The 26968-nt window shown below is 38.0% G+C and overlaps 5 protein-coding genes across 7 annotated transcripts; 3 read left to right on the top strand and 2 right to left on the bottom strand.

Annotated features, from left to right (window-relative positions):
• The first annotated feature begins 4064 nt into the window (after positions 1–4064).
• Positions 4065–4579, top strand: LOC110423430 (protein GOLVEN 7-like). The gene is made up of 3 exons (XM_021437647.1): positions 4065–4143; positions 4227–4273; positions 4361–4579. The coding sequence occupies exons 1-3, from the start codon at positions 4065–4067 to the stop codon at positions 4577–4579; spliced, it is 345 nt and encodes a 114-aa protein (XP_021293322.1).
• A 2237-nt stretch (positions 4580–6816) lies between these two features.
• LOC110422993 (UDP-glycosyltransferase 89A2-like) lies at positions 6817–8945 on the top strand. Its single transcript, XM_021437071.2, has 2 exons — positions 6817–8358; positions 8809–8945. Exons 1-2 carry the CDS (start codon positions 6959–6961, stop codon positions 8822–8824), a joined length of 1416 nt encoding a protein of 471 aa, XP_021292746.1. The 5' UTR covers positions 6817–6958; the 3' UTR covers positions 8825–8945.
• On the bottom strand, positions 8641–14239 carry LOC110422991 (Tetratricopeptide repeat (TPR)-like superfamily protein). 3 transcript variants are annotated; one of them, XM_021437066.2, is made up of 6 exons: positions 13599–14239; positions 11132–13272; positions 10269–10435; positions 9198–9274; positions 8801–8901; positions 8641–8678 (listed from the first exon to the last, which is right to left on the bottom strand). In XM_021437066.2, exons 1-2 carry the CDS (start codon positions 14032–14034, stop codon positions 11213–11215), a joined length of 2496 nt encoding a protein of 831 aa, XP_021292741.1. In that variant the 5' UTR covers positions 14035–14239; the 3' UTR covers positions 8641–8678; positions 8801–8901; positions 9198–9274; positions 10269–10435; positions 11132–11212. The 3 variants fall into 3 exon arrangements, with proteins under 3 accessions (XP_021292741.1, XP_021292744.1, XP_021292742.1); XM_021437069.2 differs by having other exon boundaries at positions 8643–8678; positions 8801–8896; XM_021437067.1 differs by lacking the exons at positions 8641–8678; positions 8801–8901 and adding an exon at positions 8921–9049.
• Positions 14240–16738: 2499 nt separating this feature from the next.
• Positions 16739–19704, top strand: LOC110423637 (DNA glycosylase superfamily protein). Its single transcript, XM_021437925.2, has 5 exons — positions 16739–17208; positions 18647–18704; positions 18781–18864; positions 18953–19094; positions 19169–19704. The coding sequence occupies exons 1-5, from the start codon at positions 16788–16790 to the stop codon at positions 19445–19447; spliced, it is 984 nt and encodes a 327-aa protein (XP_021293600.1). The 5' UTR covers positions 16739–16787; the 3' UTR covers positions 19448–19704.
• A 3458-nt stretch (positions 19705–23162) lies between these two features.
• On the bottom strand, positions 23163–26761 carry LOC110423199 (phosphatidylinositol 4-kinase gamma 5). The gene is made up of 2 exons (XM_021437356.2): positions 26339–26761; positions 23163–25766 (listed from the first exon to the last, which is right to left on the bottom strand). The coding sequence occupies exon 2, from the start codon at positions 25447–25449 to the stop codon at positions 23524–23526; it is 1926 nt and encodes a 641-aa protein (XP_021293031.1). The 5' UTR covers positions 25450–25766; positions 26339–26761; the 3' UTR covers positions 23163–23523.
• Positions 26762–26968: the final 207 nt, after the last annotated feature.

Raw genomic sequence — 26968 nt, 5'->3', positions numbered from 1 at the left:
GCCAAATTTGTAGTGCGGACTGATAATGTGGCCACATCCTACTTTCAAAGCCAAAAGAAGTTAAGCCCGAAACAAGCCAGATGGCAAGACTTCTTGGCAGAGTTCGATTATGAGCTGGAGTATGAGCCAGGCAAGGCTAACTCCGTGGCTGACGCCTTAAGCAGAAAGGTTACATTGGCTGCCATCAGTGAAGTGCGCACAGAGTCGCTACCTCACATTCGGGATGGCATGGCAAGCGACCCGACCGCGCAATCCATACTGGAGCATGCCACGGTAGGCAAGACCAGGCGGTTTTGGGTAAAAAAGGGGCTAGTGTACACCAAGGGCAATAGGCTCTATGTTCCGCAGCATGGGGGCTTGCGGAAACAGCTACTGAAAGAGTGCCACGACAGCCCTTGGGCAGGGCATCCGGGATGCATCGGACGATGGCATGGTAAGCGCCAGTTATTACTGGCCCAGAATGGAAGATGACATTGAAAGCTATGTGCGGACCTGCTTGGTGTGCCAACAAGACAAGGTTGAGCAGCAGCGACCAAGGGGATTACTCAACCCACTGCCAATACCAGAAAAACCATGGGACAGCGTAAGCATGGATTTCATCATGGGGCTGCCCAAGGCAGATGGGTTCGGTAGCATTATGGTGGTGGTGATAGATTTTCGAAATATGCCACCTTTATACCAGCCTCAAAAGAATGTCCTGCGGAAGAAGCAGCCAAGTTGTTCTTAAAGAACATTGTCAATACTGGGCGTTCCACACACATCTCAGCGATCGGGATGGTCGATTCACGGGAAAATTCTGGACAGAATTATTTAAGCTGTTGGGGTCTGAATTGTGCTTTTCCACCAGCAACCACCACAGACAGATGACAAACCGAGCGGTGAATGCATTGCTGGAGCTCTACTTAAGGCACTTCGTGAGGGGCACGCAGTCCGACTGGCGCAAAGTGGCTTGACATAGCATAATCTCGCATAACCTACAGCGCAGCGAGTTCACCGGTCAAAGCCTGTTCGAAATCTGTGGGACAACAGCCCCACACACCAAGTGCCATTGCCTGGCTATACAGGTGTCGCACCACGGCATACAAAACCGCTAGGGGCTGGGAAGAGCAGCGGGACTTAGTCGAACGTGTCTCCACAAAGCTGCAAAAAGGGCAAAGAAGTGGGCAGATCAAACCCGACTGGAAGCTCACTTCAGCGAAGGGACATGGTGATGGTGAAGCTACACCTTGTTTTGAGGAACAAAGGCTTGCACAAGGCCTTGTTAGAAGGTACGAGGGCCCATATCGGGTAATCAAGAGAATCGGCCAGGTGCAACAAGTTGGACTTGCCGCTCAAGCAAAGGTGCATCCGGTATTTCATGTCAGCATGCTGAAGCCTTACCATGCAGATAAAGAGGACCCTAGCCGAAGGGTGAGCAACAGGGCACCAGTAGGCTTCGAGCAGCGTACGACAAAGAGGTAGAAGAAGTGCTGGCCGATAGAGTACTTCGACGGAAGCATCACATGCCTCAACATCAGTACCTGGTGAAATGGAAGGGATTGCCCGAGAGTGAAGTTAGTTGGGATCTGCAGAAGATTTGTGCAGTTCCAAGATTGGATTAACGCCTTCCACACGGCAGCGAGGACGCTGCCAGCTTAGGTGGGGAGTGTCACAGGCCACAGTCCAGACCCACCAGGAGGCCCAAGAGGGTGCCAGCCCACTAGACCCATGAAAGGGCTGCTGGAAAATTCAAATTTTCCCTCCCAACCGAACTTCTAGACCTCCCAAATGTTTTGGAGGGAAATCTTTTGGGGGGGGGAATACTTTGAATTGAAAACTTTGGAGGGAAATGGTGTGGGGAACCTTGGCTATAAATAACCCCATGCTCCTTGTGTAAATCATCCCATTGAATACATTGTAATTCAATTCATTCAATACAAGCTTAGCTCTCTTTGCTAGTATTCTCTTGTCTTCTTTTCTCTTTTATGCAAGCTTGCTTGCAGGCTTAAAGCCATCGGTGGGAGTTGTGCTTGCTGAGTAAGTGCTGAAGCACTGAGGCTGACTTGGGTTCATAACGAATAAGGGTTGAGCCCCAGCCGCCGGAGATAGGTCTTAAGAATCGCCCCGTGACATCTAGCACGCTGTCGAAAGAAATCAAACAAGGGGCCGGAAGGACTAAGAACTGAACAAGTGTAATGGGCTGGGTCTGGATCACTTGGTTTATTTTCCTTCATAAATTTCTACTCTTTTTGGAACTGGGTTTGCGGTAGGCTAGACAACACATACCATAGCCAGCCAGCCAGCCCTACTCATATTCTGCCTGACTATGCGATATAATCAGGCTGAAAACGTGCTCGGCCATCAGAAGAGTAGACGGTAACTAGCCTACTGTTGCCGTGGTAACCCATCAACAGGCATCTGGAAGTGGTCAAATTTTGTCACTTGAACCCCCCAAACTGGCTCTAAAAGGGAATTGGTTTCACCAACCAAATAAAGGAAAGATTAAAATGGAAACTCAGAATTGGTTTCACCAAGCAATTAAGGTAAGATATTCAAACAATTTTAGCTAATGATGATGCTTCTAAATGCCAAAGAAAATTATAGCCAAAATGATTTATCCAGCAATGACAGCTTGCCATAATACCATATATTCCTGGTAATTCGCCATTTCTTTTTTCTCTCTGCAATTCTCCCCTTCAATGGTTTCATTTTTTTTGATGAAATTTTGTTCTCCAACTACGGTTTCGTACTAGATATGTGGTGGCCATGTGGCAGAACATGCTTGTGGCTGTAGTTCGATACACCGTCGCACAAATTTCGAGTGGTGAAAATATGTTTTGCCGCTGGTGGCTTAGCCCTCGTTTTTAACTCCTGGGAACACCCACTGAATCATTCTAATGAAGTTGGAATAAACGCTGTAGGTATTCTAATTCCTATATATATATATTAATATATATATATATATATATATATATATATATATAATCTTTTATATTTTATTGATTCTATGTTTTCAATTTCTTCCTCTCTTTGTTCTAACAAAATTATAGTATCTAAGAATTTAGAACACAAAAACGTATTTAATTCTTGATACTTAATTTGACAGTGAAAACAATACAGATTAAATTAATTATTAGGAATCTGTATACTATCATCTTCTTCCCCTTTGATTTATTTACTGTGTAATAAGTGGAATTTTAAATGTTTTTTATGTATAAGAGAAGAGATCTAATCTTACCAATCAATTATATTTATTAATATATGAGTTCACTCGTAAACTCACATGATAATTGATATTTGTGTGAAAAAAAATCAATTTTATTCTCGAAAATAAATTCACCTTGCAAATTTTTTAAGTTCATGGGAGTGAAAATGGTCTAAACCGTTCAAAATTTTCATGTTATTTATGGGGAATAGTAGCCTAGTCATTTGGAGAAACCATATACCAGCGGCTGGGCAAACCAAACAAAGCTTCGTTTGTCTCGTGGAATGCATGGCGGCAGACAGGCGCAGAACACACGTACCTTACATTCTACGCTATCGTACGAACCACCTCTAACACCATGCAGCTTGCATGGACCACTCCTTCCCTTGATCTCTCTTTTCATTTCACTTTGGCATAGTTACCATAGCTTCGGTGTTTTCCATGCAAATTTGTTACCAAGAAGCCCTTTCATGACACCCAGTTTCTTTCTTGGACCTTGAAGCAAGTAGTGGCACTTTTATCATATGATAATTTTTTGTGATTGGGAAAAAGCTTTGAGATTCCCATATAGTTGAATCTCGTTGACACATGTGGTTCGAGGGGTTCAAATGCAGTATTATATTTTATTCAGTGTTCTTCCATGTATAATTTTATTCTTGTGTGTGTGTGGGTGTGTGTATATATATATATATGTGTGAAAAGGCCGATGTTGCAACCAATCATAGTCCTAATATCTTTGACTTAGGCTTGATTACATAGGTGCTAGAATCTATATTTTGACCTGCTTCTGATCTCCCTAGCTATAAAGCCTTTGCTTCTGTTTTCATTCTCTTCTGCTAATTATATGTTAATTACTAACTCACGTTCCCTGTGAAGAAAGATGGCAGCTGGGAGGGTAACATGCCTCTTGATTTTACTTCTGTTTGCTAGTTGGATCTCCTTTGCACAAGCCAGCCAAGGTATAAGTAGTATCAATTGAGCATTCCATGTAGTATATATGGCTTAGGATTGTTGAATTCATTGTAGTTTTTCTTTTATTCAGGTGGGGGTATTCCAGATTCAAACCATGAGACAGTTTCAACCGGAAAGGTGATGATTAATGTGGCTGCACTAATTCTAATTTATACTCTTCCATGATAGATGTTGCTATATCTGGAAATTTTTTGGTTTAATCAGGGGCTCCTGGATGGTGAACGTGTTGTGACTGTTGCTACAAACAAAAACTTGCTAGGAGGAAGAAAAATGGTGGTTGACAGGCAAATGAAGGTGAAGGATGTGAGAAGTGGAGGGGAACAAACTGTCAGTCATTCCTCTGACGAGGTGGATGAGTCAGGTTTCGTGGCTTTCAATGCTGATTATCATGCGCCGAGGCACCATCCGCCCAAGAATAACTGAGACAAATACCGTACTGTAGCCAATGAAGAAATGTTCAAAATACAGTTCTGGCTTTTGCTTGTATCTATGAATGTTAAAAGATAGCTAAGCTTCTTTCCTTTTCTCTTTTCCTATTTGCCAGCTTCTCTCTCTTTTGCTCCATGCTGCTGGATTAGATTGTCTTGAATCTGCTAAGTTTTGGAAGGTTGGCGGGGCTTCTCAAGCTGTGGCTGTAAAGTTAAATTGTTAATATAACAGAAGCCAAAACTATGGCCCCCTAGCTCTAAGTTTTTCCCAATGTATGTATTTGGCTTTACCAATTAGGCTAAAGTAAATTCTGAACCAAATAGTTATGAGTATGGCAATGCAATCCCTGTTAATTATAAAAGGAGATCTTCTATCAAATGCTACATCTAGAGTTTATTTACTACTCAATTTGCTGCTTTGTGCAAACACTATAAGTCTCATTCCTCTCCTTCAAAGCTTATATATACTTAGAGCATGTTTGACTTGGTATTGTTTTAACTTAAAAGTTATTATAAAACTTTTATGAAAAATAATAATTTTTAAAATTAAGCTCAAATTATTTGATAAATTTACTTTTTACAAACTCTTTTTTATAGACAAAACAACTTATATAAATTCTTATTTTAGTTAAAATTATCATAAAGTGTATTTAATAAATAATTTTTTATTAATTACGAAATTTTTTTATTTAAAATAAAAAAATTAACTTTATTTTTTATCTATTTAAAATAAAATTTTGAAAATATAAAAGGGATTTTTATATAACATAAAGCTTATAATTAATAATAAATCATAAAAAAAGAGTTTAAAAAATAATTTATAAGTAATACATAATTCATAAATAATTTTTTATTAAATAATAATAAATAAATAAATCAAGAGAAAAAAATTGAATCAAATAAAAAAAATGAGAGTGGAAAGAAATTAAGCAATGACTTGACTATTAGAACCCTTAACCCCAACAATGGAGGATTACCTAAAAAAGAAGAAAAGAAGTCTAAAGTAGTAGTAATAATTCAAGAAAATCATTTAACTATTGTTGTCCTTAATTACCAACAAAGTTCACTTCTATGAACAATATTATCTTAACAACCACAATCAACAAATATTATTTTAATTTTTATCTAATTTATCTCAACAACCATTGACTTATTTAATTAATTATTTCAATCATAATCATCGAATATTATATACAGCATAAAAAAGTTAAGAATAAATAAACATCATATAATTGTTATATCAGATAATAAACTGAGAAATATCAATTAATAAAGAGATTTTTTAAATTAAAAAATAATAAAAAATAAAATAAAAAACTCAATAGAAAAAAAATATCAAAATGCAATTTTGAATTTTAATTTTTTTTTAATTTTTGTAAAAACAAAAAAATCCTAAAATGATGATTTGCAAAGCAAGAGAGAGGAGAGGGAGAGAGTATTTTTTGAGAAAGAAGATCTTTTAAAAAAAAATTAACTCTCTTCATAAACTAACATGTTTTAACAAAAAAAATTCTTAATTGGAGTTTTTTTTTAAACCTTTTTTAAAAAAAATTTTTAAAAATTTTTTATAAAATTTTATTTGATTTAACTTTTACTTTTAAGTAATAAATAAATTAAAAATAAATCAAGTCAAATGGGTACTTAACCATTATCATTATACATGTGAGTTTATATTTGAAGTATTATCAACGTATTTAATGATAATGATTCGTATGCACTGTCAATAATAAGTCAAATGTCGTAAATAGTCATTTTGTAACCCATCTCTAAGGGGCTCAAAGCTTTTCAAAGTCCATGGAAAGTCCCAATGGTTCGCAAGTAGCCATAACCAACTGAGCCATTTGATCTCTGATGAGCTCTCCAACTCCCACAAGTTTTAGGTCCCCATGAACTGACCTACCTGATCGAGTTTGGGTCGTGGTGCCACAGCCATGGTGTCTTGAAATGATCTGACAAATAGCATGAGATGATAAATATTAATCATTTATTTTCATGAATAATTGAATTGTACGAACACTTTAACATAACTAAACATCTAAAGTTAACATGTTTTAATAGTTATGGGCAAGTTACTTTAGTAGGGAGATATTACATATGTGTAAAGTTGTATGTGAACTAAGGAGATTTAGCAAAACAAAATGTAGAATTAACCCTTGTACCCATGAGATCATTGATCTTCCTAATCAGAATTTTGTCTAAAACTCAAGTAATTGTACTCACAAATTTCTAAGGATTGTTCTTTCACACACGACTCCACTTTCATGTTGCCTCGTCTTCACGCTCCACCATAAATTATTAGCCAGAGTCAATTGTGACAGTCAACTCACCAATTCTTCATCTTCTTTCAGCTGAACCAGCTGCAGTATCCGGATCAATGGAGTCCACTGACAGGAGCCCCAAGGCCTCTCACCCTCACCCCCACATCCTGGTGTTTCCGTACCCAGCCCAAGGCCACATGCTCTCTCTTCTCGACCTCACCCACCAACTCGGTCTCCGTGGCCTAACCATCACCATCTTAATCACCCCAAAAAACCTTCCTTTACTCTCTTCTCTCCTCTGCTCCCATCCTTCCTCCATCACTCCCCTCGTCCTCCCTTTCCCTTCTCATCCTCTCATCCCACCAGGCGTCGAACACGTTAAAGACCTCGGCAACACAGGGAACCTACCCATCATGGCCGCCTTAGGCAAACTTCGCGACCCTTTGATCCACTGGTTCAACTCTCATCCCAACCCTCCAATGGCCATCCTCTCTGATTTCTTCCTTGGTTGGACACAACACCTGGCGACCCACTTGAATATCCCCAGGATTTCTTTCTTCTCATCCGGTGCGTTTTTGGCTTCTGTCCTTGACTATATTTGGAACAACGTTGAAAATTTGAAGCCTTTGAGTGAAGTCGAGTTCAGCTATCTCCATGGATCCCCGGTCTTCAAGCAGGAACATTTGCCATCCGTGTTTAAACTCTACAAGAGATCAGATCCTGATTGGGAGTTCGTCAAGGATGGCTTTACTGCAAATACAAAGAGTTGGGGTTGCGTTTTTAATTCCGTTGATGCTTTGGAAACTGAGCATGTTCGATGTTTGAAGACACTTGTAGGTCATGATCGTGTTTTCACTGTCGGTCCGCTTAGTTTGACAAGCCCGGGTGTATCGGGGCGGGGTAATTCGGGTTCGGAGTCTGACCGGAATGACCGCGTGTTGACTTGGCTTGACGGATGCGCCGATGGGTCTGTTGTTTATGTTTGCTTTGGGAGTCAAAAGCTGTTGACAAAGGAACAAATGGAAGCCTTGGCAAACGGGCTTGAAAAGAGTGGAACGCGTTTTATCTGGGTGGTGAAAACGGGCACGACCAAACAGCAAGAAGACGGGTATGGTGTTGTACCCGATGGATTCGAGGAGCGGGTGGCCGGTCGGAGTATGGTGATAAAGGGGTGGGCCCAACAAGTGTCGATACTGAATCACAGGGCTGTGGGTGGGTTTCTGAGCCATTGCGGGTGGAACTCGGTGCTGGAAGGGATAGTGGGCGGAGTCATGATACTGGCTTGGCCCATGGAGGCCGACCAGTTTATGAACGCCAAGCTCCTGGTGGATGATATGGGTGTGGGTGTTAGGGTGTGGGATGGTGCTGACGCGGTTCCTGATTCAGATGAATTGGGTCGGATCATCGCCAAGTCGATGAATGAGGGTGGAGGAGTTAAGGCAAAGGCTAAGGAACTGAAACAGAAGGCTTTGGCGGCAACAAGTGATGGTGGGAGCTCCAGGAAGGATTTGGATAGGTTTGTAAGAGAATTGGATCAACTTAGAGGGAGCTAGATCATGCTTTTCTTTATCAGCTTCAATAAAAATTCGAATTCGACTCTTTAAATATGAATACATGTTCGCGAATCCTATGTTCGAGTGCTAATGACAACACCTTAGGATGAAAATTATGTTGATTCATGGATGCATTGGCATAGGTTATGTCTTCTCAATAGACAACACCTTAGGATGAAAAATAGGTGTCAAACATGTGGTGACAGATGATCTTACACGAGCCTTTACTTCATACACTTGCTAATGGCTTCCTGATATGACAATCATGCACAAATTTCTCCCCCTACATAACATGTCAATAGAGAAGATGTCAGTCATTAACATTGTAAAGAATTTCATTGTTCATGCTAAGCACATTGTAAAGAATTTCATTGTTCATGCTAAGCACAAGAAGGAAAATCTTACTTTTTCAGGAACGATGGTGGTTGATGCATAAAAGTGGTCAGACTCCAAATCTTCCAATATGTTGATGAATGTGTCCACTGTGTCTGATACGAGCAACTAGCCTAAGGATGAATACAAGCTGTTAAATCAGATGCTAAGAAGCTCGAATGGACAAACGAGTAGTGGAATTTGAATTAAAAAAATGGAGAGGGGACCTCCCTAGTAGCAGCAATCATCTGAGATTAAGCCCACTCAGCTTCACTATAGCAGCTTTCATTGAGAAAAGAAATATGAAAAATAGTGTTTTAAAATGCAATTAAGCCCTATGAAGTTGAACATGGCTATAACAACCAATCTTGCCAATTGAAGATGTCAACAATTAGCTTTTATTAATGATAAAAAATCCACGTTAGCTCACCAATAAGAATCTGCAATTAAGCATTCCGAGATCTGCCCAAACACCCTAATCCCTGGTGTAGTCGTCCACAGGTGCACCTGCTTGAACAAATAGCAATACCACCATCAAGAATACATCACCAGAGGGGTATAGATTGAAGCTTGTTTGTCTTCTTGTTGCATAAATTAGACATAAGGGAATTCTGTAGCCAAATCGAACAGCCATGAAAGATGGCATCCCCTCTTCCCTAGAGAAATGGATCAGAAGAAATGGGGCATTTTTTTTTTTCTGAAAGTTAGAAGAAATGGGGCTTTGTTCAAGTTTCTTGATGCAATTATGTTATCCAAGAGATTACATGCATGCATATGTGCCTGCATGTGTGCATATGCATATGCATACATATACTTGAGCGATCCTAGTTGATTGCATAGTCCCTGATTAAATATTTTAATACCATACCTGTTCATCTTTTTATTTGAAAATTTCCCTCAGCTAGTTGTGGTTATCATGGAACAGGAAAAATAAATCTTTATGAGCTATTAGAAAAGAAAAGGGTGAGACTCTATAGATTTTGGACAAGGATTACATTTGAAGGAAATTGAAATTTGAAGTAGCCTAATTACATTGGTCTACAAAACCTTGTCAATAATCACAAGCCTCTACTTCCAAATCTACAAGTGTGCCATTAGTTATTCAAGTTTCTTAAATGAACCACCAATCTTTACATGAGAGATATGTAGCCGAATCCATCCCATATTGTAGGGTCACTCTAAACTTTCATGTGGATCAAAACATGCATTCAGACATGCAGAAGTGACCTTATTACAGTCTCATTCCATTTCCTCCTTTTCCAATTATACTCCAAGACAAAAATTACAAGGCAATAACTTTTCTATGCTCTAAATCACAAATTTCATGCTTAAATAAAAACCTCTACTCTTGTTTTAGAATGGAAGGCTTAGATTTTTCCTTTTTCTTTTTTGCTTTTAATTTTGTTTTAATAATCTTACTGGCTTCTATTTGTTCTGAAACTATGATTATAAATAAACTGCAGCGCATATCTAGTATAGACAGGCTGAAAAGCACACTTACCATTATAAAAATCATTAAGATGAAGGGTACATTCTGTGCAATATCACAGCCTATCAAACTGTTGGCATCTTCTTCAAAAGCTGATTACTCTTGGGTACTTGAGCTTCAATTTTACTGATGTAGATTTGCTATTATGCAAATTACTCTCCAAGCCTCATTTCATAAACCTATAAAATAAACAAGTTTATATATCTAGACAGATAAATGCCGCTAAAAAATAGTTCAATGCAGTTCAAATAGTTCCAATACAAAATTTTACGGAAAAAAAATGAGGCAGCACTCAACCATGAGAAAATGAAGTCATAAGACATCAAGAATCTTAAAATTAAGTACTAAGATCACATTCACCATCCCAATGTTAATAAAATATAAGACAATTAATAGGGTTTACCTTGGCCAATCATGCACTTAGTGCATTCATGAATAAAAAGGATGCAAACCACATTCACCATCCCAATCTTTATAATATATAAGACAATTAAGAAGGTATACCTCATTCTATCCTTTTATACTTCAAGCACTTAGTATTATTTGATATTTAAAGAACAGAACTTATTTTCATTGCACAACAATATTCTTTCTAGTACTAAGATTATAAATAAATGACCTAAGACACAAAAAATTTGGGAAAGGAAAGGGAAAAGAGTAAAAGCCTTCCCATGCCTTAAAGAACACTTTAAGTATTATGTAACTAGGCTTTTATCAGCCTAACTGTTGTCATTTCCACAATATTATTTGTTCCTTATTACTATTCAGAGGAAGGGAAAGCATTATGCTTGTTCCATTAGGAATATATAACTTAACCCTCCAGTGAAGCAGTGAAAAACATGAGAAACATATATTTATAATGTAATGTTCTATACCTTCAAGTAATGAACCTCAGCATCATCAATTAGGCAGTGATGGAATAAAGGATGCATTAAAAATTATATATCATCATTTTCTCATAACCTCTGAGGAAGTAAGCCAGATTTGATCATCCAAGCAAGCATTTTATGAACTGAAATGAGGTCACCACACTGATGGTAAGCATCGAGCAGTACTTCACAAATTTTATGATCTGGAGAAACGCCATAAGCTAACATCATACAGAAAAAATGTTGTGCCTCAGTTATCAAACACCTTTTGCACAACCTATTGATAACTGCACTATAATCTCTCACTGAAATTTCAAAGCCCTTTTCCACCATTAGGCAAAAAAACAAGAATGCACGGTGCACATCACCCTTCACACAATGTGCTTTGATTATAGTGGTGTAAGCAACTTTCGTCAAATTGACATTTTGTTCTAGAAGAGAAATCAGAAGCTTATCAGCATCCTTAAGGTTACCATATACACAGAGACAATTTATGAGAATATTATATGTGACAGGTGTGGGCTCAAGATTATTCAGCAACATCTCATTCACTAACTTAAAAGCCTTTTTAATGTTTTGAGCTTTGCAGAAACACTGGATGATGGTATTATATGTTACTTGATCCAGGTTTAAACCCTTATCACACATATCGTGGAGTAATTGGACAGCTTCTTGCAACTTCCGCTGTTTACATAGCGCTTTGATAAATACAGTGTAAGTGACATGAGTTGGAACAATACATTTTGCATCCATCTCTTGAAGCAACTCTAGCATGCAGTGCATATTTCCATCTTCACAATAAGCATTCATAAGAGTGGTGTATGTCACAGCAGTTGGTTCTAAGCCATGAAGCCTGATAGTGTCCATGAATCTTCTTGCCTCGGGAAAGTTTCTTCTTTTGCAGAACCCATGAATGAGAGAATTGAAAGTGACAACAGTAGGAGTAATCCCTGTTCTAGTTATTAGTTTATATAACTCTACAGCCTCCTCAACATTACCATGGCTTACATACCCATCAATCATAATATTATACAGAACAATATCCTGCACCCAGTTATTCATTATCAAAGAATCAAAATACCTTCTTGCTTCCGATATCATCCCCTTCTCACATAGGCTCAACAGAATGGCCCCACTTGAAATTGAATTTGGGGAAATTCTCTTTAAGCACATTTCTTTGTATAGATGAAGAGCCCTTTGCACTTCTCCTTGCTTGCAGAGCCCATGAATAAGGATGGAATATGTTACATGATCCGGTTCCAAGCCATTAGCTTCCATCTCATAAAGCAACACCAGTGCCTCATCAACCTGTCCACTCTTACACAAACTGCTAAGTAATACACTGTATGAGAAGACACTCAACTGAAAACCACGTGAAAGCATCTCCTGCCGCAACTTTAATCCTTCCTCAACATTCCCAGTCTGGCAATGGCCACATATGAGTATCGTATATGTAACAAGATCTGGATTCAACCCTCTATTTAACATTCTTTGAATAACCTTCCAAGCCCCATTCATCAGACCAAGTAGACGGAACCCTTTGGTGAGAATATTATATGTTACAATATCAGGCTCTAACCCATGCTTCTCCATGTCATTTGTGAATTCTAATGCTTCCTCCATGGAACCAGCTATACATAGTCCATGAATAAGAATATTGTAACTGTATGCATTAGGAACTAGTCCAAACTTAAGCATCATGCAAAAAAATGATTTTGCAACATCAGCAAAACCTAATTTGCAATATCTTGACATAATTGTGTTGAACGAAACAACAGACGGCCCAAGCATCTTTCCTTCAATTTCTTGCAGGAATGAAACAGCATCTCGTAGCTTGGATTGCCCACAAAGGCCATCTATGATTATCGAATTAGTTTGCTTGCTCTGAGTAGTTCCAGTAACTTTGATTTCATTATACACATCCCACATCATATCAGTATGCTTCAAGTTGTATAAAAGACTATTATAGGTCAGTATTGAAGCATGTAACTTTAGGTCCTTCATCTTCGCAAGAACATAGAGAGTATCATGAACCATCTCAGATCTTGAATAAGCAAAAGCCAACATATCCCATACCAAACTGTTCTGGTCCCAGTCCCTAAAGCCATTCAAAAGGAGCTCACAAAGCGAAGGAGCAGAACCAGAGCCTATCAGAAATCACACAAAATCTATAAACAAAAAAAATGAGCAGCATTTCAAATCTTTGGCCAAAAAAAAAAAGAAAAACTTTGTAGCTAAAAATCATTTGTGTAATCATCTGGGATAACGATAACTACACCCAGATGTAAAGCAAGCCTAGTTTAACATAAACTCCATTTGCAACAACTAACAGTACATATCACTAATTAAAAATGCTAGGAAATGTACAATGATTTTCCTATGAATAGAAACCCAAAAAACAAAAAAATGAAAAAAAAAATCCAGTGAAATGCACCAGAGAGTTTAAAAAAAATCAATACCCCAAAAACAATACCTTCCTCTTTTAACATTTGCTCCAAAAAAAACCGCAACTCCTTGAGCCGCCTCTGTCCCGCCAAAACATGGGCCACAACGAACCGTGAAAACCTTGAATGCCGGAACCTATACTCATTCCTCATAAAATCAAAGAAAACCACTGCAAAATCAGGGCTTTCAACTCTCAGACAATTTATAATTTTATCAACCTGTAACTGATTCAACCTCAAAACCATTTCCCTAAAATAATCCCCAGCTACAAACCTCCTAAAACCCAATTTTTTCAACCCAGAAAGGATCTCAAAAACAGGGTCTTTACGGGGCTGGAAAATAAAGGGTTCCTCTTCTACGAGATCGGCAACGGAGACTGAAGGTCTGAAGAACATTAGGGAAGAAAGGGCGGAGAGACTGTGAGGTTTTGACAGGAAACTGAAGGGCTTCCATTTATTGAGCATGGAAAATCAGGGTTTAGGGTTTTAGGGTGTCACCTTTTAGAAATGGTGATAACTATTCAGCAGGGGTTTGCTTTGAGTGAAGCTGGGAGAGAGGGTTCGAAATTGAGAGTAAAGGGTTTTACGGATTAAGAGAGCCGTTAGTTAGTTTCCCGGCAATTTCAAAGACCTCCGAGAGAGAGAGAGAGAGAGAGGGTTTAGATTATAAATGGATAGGCAAACGGGGAAGATTGACTCATTTCTCCGGTGGAAGTTCGTTTATAATTAGAAACGGCGTCACTTTGGTTAAAACTGCAGATTCTGACAGGTAAATAAGCACTTTTTATTTTTACCCATTTTTTAGTTTTTACAAACCTTTCTTTTTTAAAAACAACTTCCATACATTTTAGCTTTATTATCTTATAATTTAATTTAATTTAATTATTAGATTTCATTTTATTTATGCATGGTAACTTCAAATTTTAATATTTGATCGGTGTCTAAATTTTTTAACTGAATAAAAAAAAAAGTTGAACAAATAATATATTAATAATATTATTTTTAATACTTCTTCTTATTCCTGTTAAAGAATTCCTTTTTTTTTCTATTTATATATGTGTGTGGGCATGTGTGTATATATATATTATTATTTTTTAATTTTGATATAATTGCTCAAATGGATAAAATAGTTCAATCTTCATTTGGTTTGATAATTCCTCCCAATATTGTTTCGGTTTAATTTTTCACTCAACAATTTTGATTTTTCTTATTTTTAAATTTATAACATCGAACCAATTGGATCAACCATTTACGCGCTTTTAATCATACATGTAAAATTTTAAGATATAATTATTCTTTTGACATCAATCATGACAAAGCAATTTTTATTAAAAACATAATATTTTCAATCGATTTGAATATTAATATAAAATTGGTTTAAAATTTTAAATACATGTATAAATAAATTGTTAAATTTAATTGTTGATTTATTGAAATACTAATTATACCAAAAATAAAATGACCTAACAATTTGTAATTTAAAATTTCAAAGATTCAATTTGGGGAAAAAAATGATTTAATGGCCAAGCCAAGCATCATGATAATGTAGTTGTTAGTTGGAGGGAAGCAAGTAGAAACCAGAAAAAGAGATGATGCCCAAAATAGAAAAGATTTTTGGACCCCAAATACAAAAAGGAAAAGACAAATCTTACAACCCAGTACCATAGTTCCATCAACTATGTTATATTTTATGGACAAGAGGCAGTCTCATGCAATGGCAAACTACCCTAATTTTGGCTCAACACTCACTTTCCATAGATAGAATTTTTCATTAAAATTTTATATTCTGCAAACCAAAGCAAACATAAATGGGTTTTGAATTTCCTGACAAGCACCTTTCATCTTGCTTAAATTTGTAAATTCTTCCAAAAAAGTCTTTGCAAAAATGAATGGTGGAGCAGCTGACAACATTCTGTCTTCTTTTATGTTTTACTCCTTTTCTTTTCTTGGTTTGGTCTCTTTGCTCTTTAAATTTGCCTGACTGCAAAGACAAAGATTGATAATGGGAAGATTAGCTAATCGACGGGGGAGAGGGGCCATGAACTGATCAGAATTCCACTTATGTAACTTTCTCTTTGTACCCCAAATTCAATGCTACGGAGCAACAGCACACCACTGTCCTAGGTACACATTGAGCATTCATGATACTTAGTGCAGCATTTGGTTCAATAATACATGTATGCATCCTCTGCTCAAAGAATCGGGTTCAAATCTCTCAATGTGTTCTAATTGTCAAAGGGTGTATTTAAAACCTTGAGGGATACAGAATTTTTGTGGGTAGAGAGTAAGGAGAAAGAGTGTGTGAAGAATGATGGATGAGATATCTCTGTCTATGCAGGCCACAGGTTTGCCTCAAACCTTTGAGGACTCAGGAGTGCAAGTTAAGAATAGTTTGAGTTTGGACCCATTCTTCTTGCATTGAGAAAAACACTGCAACTAAAAGGCTATTAAATCATTAGAATATATTGAGGCATGCCATAACCATTGCACCTAAAATTGACCCTTTACAATAAACTTAACTATTATATGCAGTTTTCACCTTCAGTAGTTTTTCCTTTTGCCTTCTAAATTTCTAAAGGAGAGACTGCAAAGCTATATGAATATTTTGAAGTATGAATATGTTTAAGGATTATATATTCCCCTTCATATCAGACTGGCCAACTGGAAATGATGATTAGTATTTTAGTGTAGGAATAATATAAACATATATAAAATTTTCAACAGCATTTGTCATCATCTTCATATTAGGCTGGTAATCTAACAAATAATGATAGATCCAAATCACTAAATATTGGTCCCCAGCTTTCAGATATGGATTAAGCCACCAGACACATATATGAAATATATGCAGACATTTAAAGCAGGTGTTGACTTCTATCTGATATAAATTATGCATGTCATTTGGATTAAGCAAAAGATCAGTTTAGCTTAGAGGTCTAATTCGATAACATATAGAATAACATTCATAAACATCATTCATTTTGATGAGATAACATAGAATATATATCCAAATTTCAACCTACTGTTATTGGTTTTGCTTACAAAATAAGGAGGAAAAAGAAAAGATGGTAATTCATGATGAAATACACATTTCACCAACTTAGGTATGGTAGCTTTTGCGTTCCCTCCCACAATATATACAAAACCCTAAACTTTTATCAAACTCAAAAAGCTCACCTTTACATCTACCCATATCAAAGACAAAAGGCAAGAACTCCATGATTTTCTCAAGCATGTCTAAAGCTAATGTCGGGAGACATATTCTGGAGAAGAACCGAAGCCCTAAAGAAAAAGAGAAGCCAGCACAAAGTGCGCTGTCCAAACACTTGAAGAAAATCTACCCAATTGGGCTTCAAAGGAGCACTTCATCTTTTTCTCTATCATCCTTATCATTGTCTTTGTCACAGAACTCGAATGACTCCTCTCTTACAGATCATTCTAGCACCCCCCTGGAGCAGAAGATTTCATTAGCACTCAGCTTGATTGCTCCCCATCATGAAAGAAGAGAATTCGTCGTCCCGGTTGTTAAAAGTGTCCAGCATCATCACCATCAGCAGCAGCAGCAGCAGCAACAACAACCAAGTCAGGATCCTGGCAGTGGAGAACTCAGGAGGTGCAACTGGGTTACAAAGAATAGTGGTAAGTGTGCTTTAGAAATGTTTTTACTTTCTTCTCATTTTGCACATGATATATGAAATGTTTAAGCACAGCACAGAAAACTAGTATAGGAACACCTTCTAAATGCTTCCATAGAATCTTAATCAGGCAGTGAATAATTGGATTCAGCATTTTGCAGGAAACACTAAACTGTAAAGTCCAATAAATTTCTGCAGACTGCAGCTTATTTAGGTGGCCTTGAGGTCAAATGTAGAGAAAAATTTCCAAGCCCCAAGATTCGATTAGACACATCCAGAAATAGCAAATAGCATATGATCAACTGTTTATCTGATATTTAGCTAGTGCAGCTCCATCAATGACATGGGTAGTTGCAAAAATAGGAGGAACTACTGAATACTATGAGATAAAAGAAAGAAATGTTATACAACTATGAAATGGAAAATACAAATAAATGTAAACAAAAAAGAAGGTAGCATTGTATTGGTTTCAATTATTTTAAGATTCTCTCCAATGGAATCATTGTCAGATTTCATACCAATGTCTGACTGTTAATAATGGTCATTAATATTCATTGTGAAGAAGCATCTCAACCACTTGGTTTATGGCAAGTCTTGGATCTTTTTGTCTTCCTGAATTAATTTTTAGCAGGTCCAAGATCCAAATGCAACCAAAATTTCATCAACCCCATTTAAGCAACAAACCAACCAGCATTTCAGAATTAATGGGTTGGATACTTGCTGTTTGCCTCTTTCTTCTTTTGGTACAAAGTTTTGGCTGTTTCTTGTCACCATCTTCACCACAGCAACTAATATACCTGATCTACATACCTGTGCTGATTCTTATAGCAGTTGTTCATCTTCACAAAGATATCAAAATGACATCACACCAGCTTCAAATTCTGTCATTTCTCTTTGCAAACATCTCTACTAACAAATTGGAAAACACACATAAAATTTTAAATTCAAGTGAGATAATCAGGTATCAGTATCACCCTTAACATTGTACAACTATAGTGTTTTGAGTGGTTGCTTTAGAGATAAATCTTTGACATTCCCTCCGCCGGTTAAGCTGTGAAATTGTGCATCTACATGCACATTAACCTGATAAGATAGAACAACCGCAATAGTCAGGCAACTATAATCAACAAGAAACTTGCCTTAATTACCTATCATTATCTAGCAGTTGAGAGTTATATATAAATTCAAAAGGCCAAGATGTTTATTATTATATATTCTATGTATTTGTGTGGATATCGTCACAGTACTTATTCTTTGACTTGGTCATTGTTACGGTAACTCTTGATTCCTGAGACATCCCATCTTAAGAAATAGCCATGAATTATTATGATATGCATATAAAGAACCGGCCAAAAAAAAATTAAGTAAACCAAAGAAAAGAACATGGGAAGAGGCTGTTGATGACTTGATGGCTAAGAAACTAATGAAAAGTTTTGATACAGATAAAGTATACGTATCATTTCATGATGAGCAGTGGGGGGTTCCTGTTTATGATGACAAGTAAGTTGTTCGAATTCATTAACATAACTACTTATCGAATTTATTGACATCCTCAAGTTATAAGTAATCAAAACAGCCAATTGTTCGAGCTGCTTGCATTGTCTGGTATGCTGATGGACTACAATTGGACAGAGATTTTGAAACGAAAGGAACTATACAGGTACAGTCTTCAATTTGTAAGTGCATGGATTATCTACAAAGTTTGATGAACATTGCGCTGAAGCTTGCAGTTTTGGTTGATAACACAGAGAAGCCTTCTCTGGCTTTGATCCTGAGATTGTTGCTAAAATGGGGGACAAAGAGATCAATGAGATATCGTCAGACAAAGCCATCATGTTGGCAGAGAGCAGAGTGAGGTGCATAGTAGACAATGCTAAATGCATACTGAAGGCAAGTTTTAAAATGTCTGATTACTTTTTTGGGGTGTTCTTTACATTTACATACATTTGATTGCTCAAATACAGATTGTGAGGGAATATGGATCTTTCAGCAGCTTCATGTGGGGTTACGTGAATTACAAACCAACCATCAACAGATACAAATACCCTAGAAATGTTCCCCTCAGAACTCCGAAAGCAGAAGCCATTAGCAGGGATTTACTGAAGCGTGGATTTCGGTTTGTTGGCCCTGTGATTGTGTACTCATTCATGCAAGCAGCAGGATTGACAATTGATCATCTGGTTGATTGTTTCCGATACAGTGAATGTGTAGGCCTTGCTGAAAGACCTTGGAGGCACATTTAACATCTCTATTCTAACTCCTAAACTCCCTTTTCCCTCCTTTTTTGTATTGAACAAAACCTAAGCTCTTGATGTGTATAGTCATAAGGAGCCTCTATGAAGATGGCTATGAAACTTTTTTGCATATGAAGTGAAATAGAAGCCTTGGGTTGTTTATCCAGTAGATTAATGTGAATTTGAGATCTATTTCTTGGGTTGGCAGACTGCAGATTGAATATACCATCCTTCATTCTTCATTCTGTTTACTTTATGGCAACAACATTCAGTTTTTTCTTCTCCCCACCAAATGAAAACAAAATATGTTGTTGAGAAGCATATTAGATTTATGAGTGTACTTTGGATGATGATGATTATGGAGTTGATGTCCTAACGACAACAATAGAATAATGGCAGAAGGTTTACATGCTAATCCTTTTCCTGTCCATATTAGCAAGCTATCGAAGGCTGTCAACTGTTTCATCGGTAGTTACAAAGGTTAGGTTGATGGGAAGACGTTCATATGGGGAGCCAATCATTAGGATCAAACACCTGAATTTACTTTATTTTATTGATTTGAACACTAATAAACCAATGTTTATCAGTACATGTGTCCCCATCAGTCAAAGAGTGGGAAGAACGCAAGTCAACCACCCACCTTCACGTAGAAATAGTCCAACTGGTTTCAGAATTGCACTCTTCAGGAAAACAGCTGAAAGGCCCAATACTATTTACAGAAGGCCTGTAGACTTCATGGATTTCCCTGCCACCCTGCAGCTATCAGTTATTTTCATTCTCAGCTGGGAAAAGAAAACATTGGTGTTAACTTTGATGTCGAATCATGTCATTTTGATTTGAATTCTTAAACCTCGAGCTCAAAGTCATCAGCAACCTTGATGAACAAGGAATGCAGCATATGGGCTAGTCATCCTGTGCCAAATTCAGCTGGCCACAAGAACATTTGGATTCGGCCACGGTTCGCAAAGCTGGATGTTGGATTTGATATATCACATTGCTAACATTAATGGGTCAATCATGGATTAATAAGTTTGGTAATGGAGAAACTCTTTACAATCAAATGATCTTATTCCTATAGAAATATGCCTCATGGAAAACCGGCCCAACTGTTTGCATAGATTACAGCAACAATGAATTATCAACTGAAGTACTACCATTTAAGTACTTAAAAGGAACATGCTGATCTCAATCATGCACCTCACCAACAAGGCTGCTGCAACCACGAACTCGTCAGACACAATGTCCCGTTGCTGATATAACGTTGCTCTCAGAACCCCTCTTGAACTAGACACAGATACTATGATAACACTAATTTGTTATAACGTCCATTTCTTGACACTATCATCTCCCAATCTCTTTATGAAAACTCTGATTACAGCACTTTTCTCCAAACTTGATATCTATCAACCGTGTCTTTTAAGAGCCATCTGTGCTAACATAGTGTGTTGAATTCATCCTTATCTTGATGAATGAAATACTTCACCTAATCCGCGTATGACAAATATCCTTCCATGGCTTCTGCTCTTAGTTTTTGAAATTGAACGATGTATTGTCCACTACTTCCTATAACCCGACGGGCCTGAACTATTTGCAGTAATTAAGCTTCCTGCTAAAGCCGTATGAGGGTATCGTCACTTGAAAACTCAAAAGATGTATCAGAAATTTGTTGCAGCTTTTGCTCTCCATGTGTGGGCAGACCTGCTGACCTTGAAATATGGTTTCAGTTGTTTCTTGATGGAGGCAAAAGACATGCATTGTTGGCAAGGTCACAAAAGTGAGTGCACAAACAAGGATCATTGAAACCTTTTTCTCCACAGGCTCAACTGTTCTCTAAAGTCCTGAATAATGATATCCCCACCAAATTTAACCATCATTTTGCTTCAAGGATATCAGGGAACAAACAAGATAAGCCCCACTCCCCCCAACCCCCCTCCCCCGGGCATCCACTTTTTGCCTACCTCTGCTGCTCTTTGTGATTTATCATTTTATCTTGAACTACAATCAATGTAAAGAATACCAACCTGGACCCTCACTCTGAAAAATGGCAGCAATAGATGACCACGAAGAATCAGGTAGGAGATCAGGGTGCCACGTCTAAACTGTCAGACAACAGTTTTTAAGCTATTAATTAATTACTTAACCCTTCAGTCTCATGTTATAAATAATTTCTGGTCAAAATAAGCAGCTTCCATGATTAAAATCTTAGGTGGAGAGGCCTAGTCTGCTAGCAACTAGCAAGAACTTGTTTAAACCCTGATGTTTATCCTCAATCAGATAAAGTTCGGTTTGTGCACGTGATTGTGACCTGGCTGATGTTGACGTATAAAACCCACAAGGATCCCAACAACAGCCACCCATATGCAAGCAACTTGCTGAGCAGAATGCTAACACATGGCAAGAAATGTTCATCTTGGCTGGCTGCTATGCATTCCAACACGCAATGATGATTTCGTGTACTTCCACTGCTTATTTCTCTCAATAAAAAGCTTTAAACCTTACTAAGCTGATTCTAACACTAGTATAGCAGAATCCCAGCCATGGAAAGCTCAGTATAATGTAATTCTGCTATATATTTCAGTTAGATTTATTCTCTAGTAAGAATTTATTGGAAATATTTAATTGAGCAGTTGATCCTATTTCTTCCTGCATTAATGAGATTAACTCATTCACGATAAATACATTTGATATGAGTTTATATTATATACACAATTATGCATAAATTCTATAAGTAGCGATCAAAAATTACTTATCTCTCTAAATATAGGTATACTTTTCATCTCTCAATATCCCTGGAACATGACCAAAAGTGAAAGAAGAACCATGTGCCAATTATAGCAAAACTCCCAAAACAAGGATCCACAGGAAAAGCTCCAAGTTGGCAGGTGTGGACAATGAAAAGAATGAAAGGCATAGGGCATGGCAATTGGCAACTAGAGACGATAGACCCCGCCAAAGGCGTTGAAAGGGCATCATCATCTTCAATTCCTGATCATGCATTCCATTTCAATTTTTAAATGGGACCCCAACATGTGATGTTCCTTTGTTGGTTACTAATAATCTTTCTTTGCTTTCAATGTCAGCATCGACAATATTTCCATATGTAATCCTATTCTCCCCCCCTCGACTCGACTGTTGATTTGAAACCCATCTCTCCTTTGTCCCAGTCTGAAGCTTTTAGCTTTTGGGTTCCAATTCTGTATTTATATTTTTTGATATTAATTTATGACCCTAATTTTTTTAAAAAAATAGTTCCAACTTTAACTCTTTAAACATGAGCTATATGCATGTATAACTGAATCAAATGATCGAAAAAGCCAGAGCTCATTGACTTGGAAAACTTTCATAGGTTGCCCTGAGGTAGCAAAACTTGTCCTCTCCAATACAAAATGGTCAAAAGAAAACAAAACAAAAAGGTTGGCAGTGGCCAATAGCAGTGGTACTGAAGATGACAACATCAGACGGCGGGGAACAAATAATAAATCTGTGGATGCCAGCCAGGTGTTTTGGAACAAAGAAAAGACGTCACGAATTTATCATCAGCAAAGAAAAATCTGATTAATTTAGGTATCTGGTGGCATTGGGTTCGAAAGTGGGTTACAGAGAGCAACATGGGCATATATCTTCTCTGGGACATATGAAACCCTTTTTTTATTCAATATCTAACATGAAGTAATCAACACAAATGAACCCATGGCAGATGCTGAAAAAAGAACTGGAAGGCTAGTTTTCAAGAACACAAGAGTTCAAAATGTCCCTATTTACATAAATATTTCTTTTTTTTTTAAAGACTCCAATCTACAAATTATTTATCAAACAGAGCCCATAAGGAGGTGAAAGAAAAGAAGAAAAAGAAAAAACAAACAAAATCAAAGCTAAAAGCTTAAGGAAGAAATACAACCAATTCTACTCAGCTCTCCACTTAGCTGAAGCCAAGAATATTTACAGCGATTCCTCCTACAACATTCCCGGGGAAAACCCATATACTGAATCTATCCTAATCCTTCATCCCAAGTCCCAACAAACCTACTAAGTCTTATTTCGTCTTCAGTCAACTCTCTGGTATCAATATTACTGGCACCTCAATCTCAAAACTGGCACGAAGTACCAAGCCTCTGTCTCTGCTTCTGACCTAAGGTAACGGATTTACGTTTCTCAAATGCTGGGTAAAGCAACTCCTGGAACTTCTCCAAGAAGTTGGCCCATTCCTCCTCATTCATGTCAGCCAGCTTCACAAAGCTCACACTTGCAGGAAGCTGCTCATTTGCACTTCTATGCCCCGATGAGCTTGTAAGATAGCCATTTTCTTGTTTTGCTCCAGAAAATTTTGAGTACTTCTGGCTCTTGTCACCTAAGCTGGTATTTTTAAGTGACACTGACAGCTTCGAGATGGACGGGATCCTTTCAAGACCTTGGAAAGCGGAAAAATTCTCCTGCTCTACTTCTCCTTCACTTTCCTCATCTTCCTCAAAGCATTCCTCCAGCTTTGAAAGCGGAAAACGGTTATTCATAAATCCATTTCCAAATTGGAATGGTCCTCTGGTCATAAAATCATCATTAGCCATTTTTGGGGTGAACTCTGATTCTGGTTCCTCACAGTCAATATCAAACTGGAACTCTGCATCTCCCATCTGAGACTTAGGAGATGACAGCTCCCTCTCCGCTACCAACCTCCTTGCCTCCAGACAAACAACCTCTAGCTCACTAGGTTCCTCCTCTCCAGCCCGAAATTCCCTACTCATCATCTCACCAATTTCAGCAAGACAGAGACCAAAAGCCGCAGCTTCCTTCAGGAAAATCGTGCAGAGGACCAGAACACGGAGACAAGCCTCCCTTATCATTGGGAGTTCCCTTCGCAGCACCTCGCAATCCTTAATAGGATCAAGATTTTCTATGTACTCAAGCTCATCCTCGGAGAAAGGTATTGAAGCCTGAGGCCAATGAATCCACTCAAAGTATGGATCCTCCAAAGTTTCTGGCAAGCAAAGGCCATGATCAATAGGAATAAGTTCCACTTGACCAAACCTCCCAATACCATCCAGCTTCCGGACTAAAAGGTTTCCTGCATGCCTGTCTGTGTTAAATATCCGTATATCAAGTATCCCTATGCGGTGTACAGCAGAAACAGGGAAGCTTGAGGTTCCATGATCACTAGCATCAAAATCATGCTGTATAAACTGTTGGAAAGATGCAATCTTGCTAACAAGATTCTTCTTGTAAGGCTTATGTCCATTGACGCCATCGTTGACATTGAAGACTGAGTGAGTAATCTTCACCAGTGCTGTTGGTGGCACATTGGCAAAATGACCATAGTCCAGAAGGTAAGCCACAACTTCTCTGAAACCTGTCTCCCCTACTCGAACTGAACGTTTCAAACCTGGTTGTCCAAGGGCTTTCCCAACAAAGCCTTTTGGATTGTTTGGTGCAAAAGGTTCTTCATCTGTTGGCTTCACAATTGCAACACTCTCACCTCTAGGATTCCTAAAATAGTAGGCACCCCCCAGACCACTATGAACCGGAAGTGGATCAACACCCATCTTCATTGCCTTAACAATGTCCTTCACCACAACTTTTAATACATCAAAGCTATCAGAATGTCCCAGTATCTCAATAGGACCACTTCTATCTCTCTGCTGAAGATCCCTTCCAGTAGGTGAAAGACAAGGAGTAGAGGAGCTTCTGTGAAGATAGTTCCGTGTTAGGAGAAGTGGGGAATCATTCCGAATGGCACTTAGGTCATTTTTCAACTCCACATCCCCAAAAGTCAGTGAGCTTTGCTCTGTAGGGAAATTAAGCGCAACCTGCAACCTCCTTTTAACTGTATGAGCATTGTCACTGCGATCCAGCTCCATGCCCAAGACACAACCAGTCTCTGTTTGCACAAAAACCCGTCTCCTCCCAGCAGGTTGTTTCCCTTCCATTCTATTGTTCCTAGGATATTCCCCTCTAAGAGGACTTTTAAACACTGCCACTGCCATCTGAGTTTGAACAGGACTGTCCAACTTACGAGACATGAAAAGTCGAGAAAAACCAATCACGGCTTTCCAGGCCGGAGGCAGAGGCGACAATGGAAGAGAGCTTCTTCCCCCCCAAGAAGACGCCAAACTCCAAAGCCAATCGCAATTGAACACGAAAATACTCCAATTCACCAACAATCATCAATCAATAAAAACTAAACCAAAACCCCAGCCCAAAAACTGAAAAAGAAGGAAAAAAAAAAAAGAACAGAACCCAATCTACAAAATCGGCAGAACCAAAATGAAGATCTATCCCCACACTACATTGAAGGAGCCATCTATAGTAGCCACAAACAATAGGAAACCCCAAAAACCTGTAAAAAAAAACAATATTTGATTTAAGACCCAGATTTTGATTTAGCACATAAAAGAATAACTATCATTATATATACCCATGTATACCCTCAATGGTTAAGCTTAAACAAACAAGTGTAAAGCTACATATGTAAAGTAGCAGTTACCAAAATGAATGCATTCATGAATCCAAAACAAACAGAATCCCACACCCAGAATTACAGAGTAAAATTAATGCAACTCTTCAATATTCCAGGAATCAACTAAAAGACAAGTAAGCTGCTAATATGAATATTAGCTTAAAAGCATTCATATAGCAACTGACCCAAGAATCTTCCAGAGTAAATTGTTGCTATCATTTACTTAAAAAGAAATTAAGGATAAAAGAACTGTCAAATTAAAAAAAAAAACGCCAAAATCAAATTTAATATTTTCAATTAATTCAACAAATACATAATAAGGAGCACTCTCTAGACATTGAATCTTCAACGTCCCATTTTACTTAAAACCCCAACACTGAACCTAGGAACAAAAAAAACAAGACAAACCAAAACTCAGTTTTAAACCTACAAATTTAAGATAATTAACTTACCAGATTTCGAGATCTGAAGGAAAGGTACAAAGAAATCTCGATTACCCGCCTTGCCGATTAAAAACCCAAAGATAACAGATAAATTTTCCGAGTTGATTTAAGAATCGGAATAAGACGAGTTGAGATTGAGGAGAAGGAATCGGGAGGAAATGTAAAAGGAGGCAAGGGATCGTCCGGGTTAACTCAGTTGTCTAAACACAGTAAACTCCCTCCTCTCTATCTCTCTTTCTCTTTCTTCCTTTTCCTTTTTTTCCTTTCAGCTCTGCCTCTCTCCTTCCTCGAAGAAACGTCCTTTAACTCAGTTTCTTGCCTTACCTCGCTCCTTGCCTGGGTTGATTAACTAACCCTAGTTAACTCTATTGCTCTATCAGTCTCTCTCTCTCTCTCCCTTGCTATTTCCTTTTTCTTTTTTTGGGTTTTGTATTTTTGGTTGGCCTTCTGTTCTGTTAAAGCGGAGGAAATGGAAGGATCTAGAACTGGGAATCAGGACCGTTGGATGTACTAGAAGGCGGACTGGGCCGTTGGATGGGTTTTCTCCTTTGGGGATTTGTCTGTGGCGGTGACGTGGAGATAATGGATTGGATGATGACGTGGCCGTAGTCACCGTCTTTCCAGGCAGTGTTAGCCGAA

The sequence above is a fragment of the Theobroma umbraticum genome, unplaced genomic scaffold (assembly GCF_002168275.2).
Source record: "Theobroma umbraticum cultivar Fairchild unplaced genomic scaffold, ASM216827v3 scaffold_20.0, whole genome shotgun sequence".
Taxonomy (NCBI): Eukaryota; Viridiplantae; Streptophyta; class Magnoliopsida; order Malvales; family Malvaceae; genus Theobroma; species Theobroma umbraticum.
The sequence above is the reverse complement of the archived record's forward strand: the minus strand, read 5'-3'. Positions and strand labels throughout refer to the sequence as shown.

Bases quoted from the DNA above. Each gene is read 5' to 3' on its own strand.
- LOC110422991 (XM_021437066.2), bottom strand. From the start codon at position 14,034: ATGCTCAATAAATGGAAGCCCTTCAGTTTCCTGTCAAAACCTCACAGT. The intron at 13,273-13,598 runs GTATTGTTTTTG...GATTTCTGATAG, and splicing joins GCAAATGTTAAAAGAGGAAG to GCTCTGGTTCTGCTCCTTCG.
- LOC110423199 (XM_021437356.2), bottom strand. From the start codon at position 25,449: ATGTCTCGTAAGTTGGACAGTCCTGTTCAAACTCAGATGGCAGTGGCA.
- LOC110423637 (XM_021437925.2), top strand. From the start codon at position 16,788: ATGATTTTCTCAAGCATGTCTAAAGCTAATGTCGGGAGACATATTCTG. The intron at 17,209-18,646 runs GTAAGTGTGCTT...GTTTTGATACAG, and splicing joins CTGGGTTACAAAGAATAGTG to ATAAAGTATACGTATCATTT. The intron at 18,705-18,780 runs GTAAGTTGTTCG...TAATCAAAACAG, and splicing joins GTTCCTGTTTATGATGACAA to CCAATTGTTCGAGCTGCTTG.
- LOC110423430 (XM_021437647.1), top strand. From the start codon at position 4,065: ATGGCAGCTGGGAGGGTAACATGCCTCTTGATTTTACTTCTGTTTGCT. The intron at 4,144-4,226 runs GTATAAGTAGTA...TCTTTTATTCAG, and splicing joins CTTTGCACAAGCCAGCCAAG to GTGGGGGTATTCCAGATTCA. The intron at 4,274-4,360 runs GTGATGATTAAT...TGGTTTAATCAG, and splicing joins AGACAGTTTCAACCGGAAAG to GGGCTCCTGGATGGTGAACG.
- LOC110422993 (XM_021437071.2), top strand. From the start codon at position 6,959: ATGGAGTCCACTGACAGGAGCCCCAAGGCCTCTCACCCTCACCCCCAC.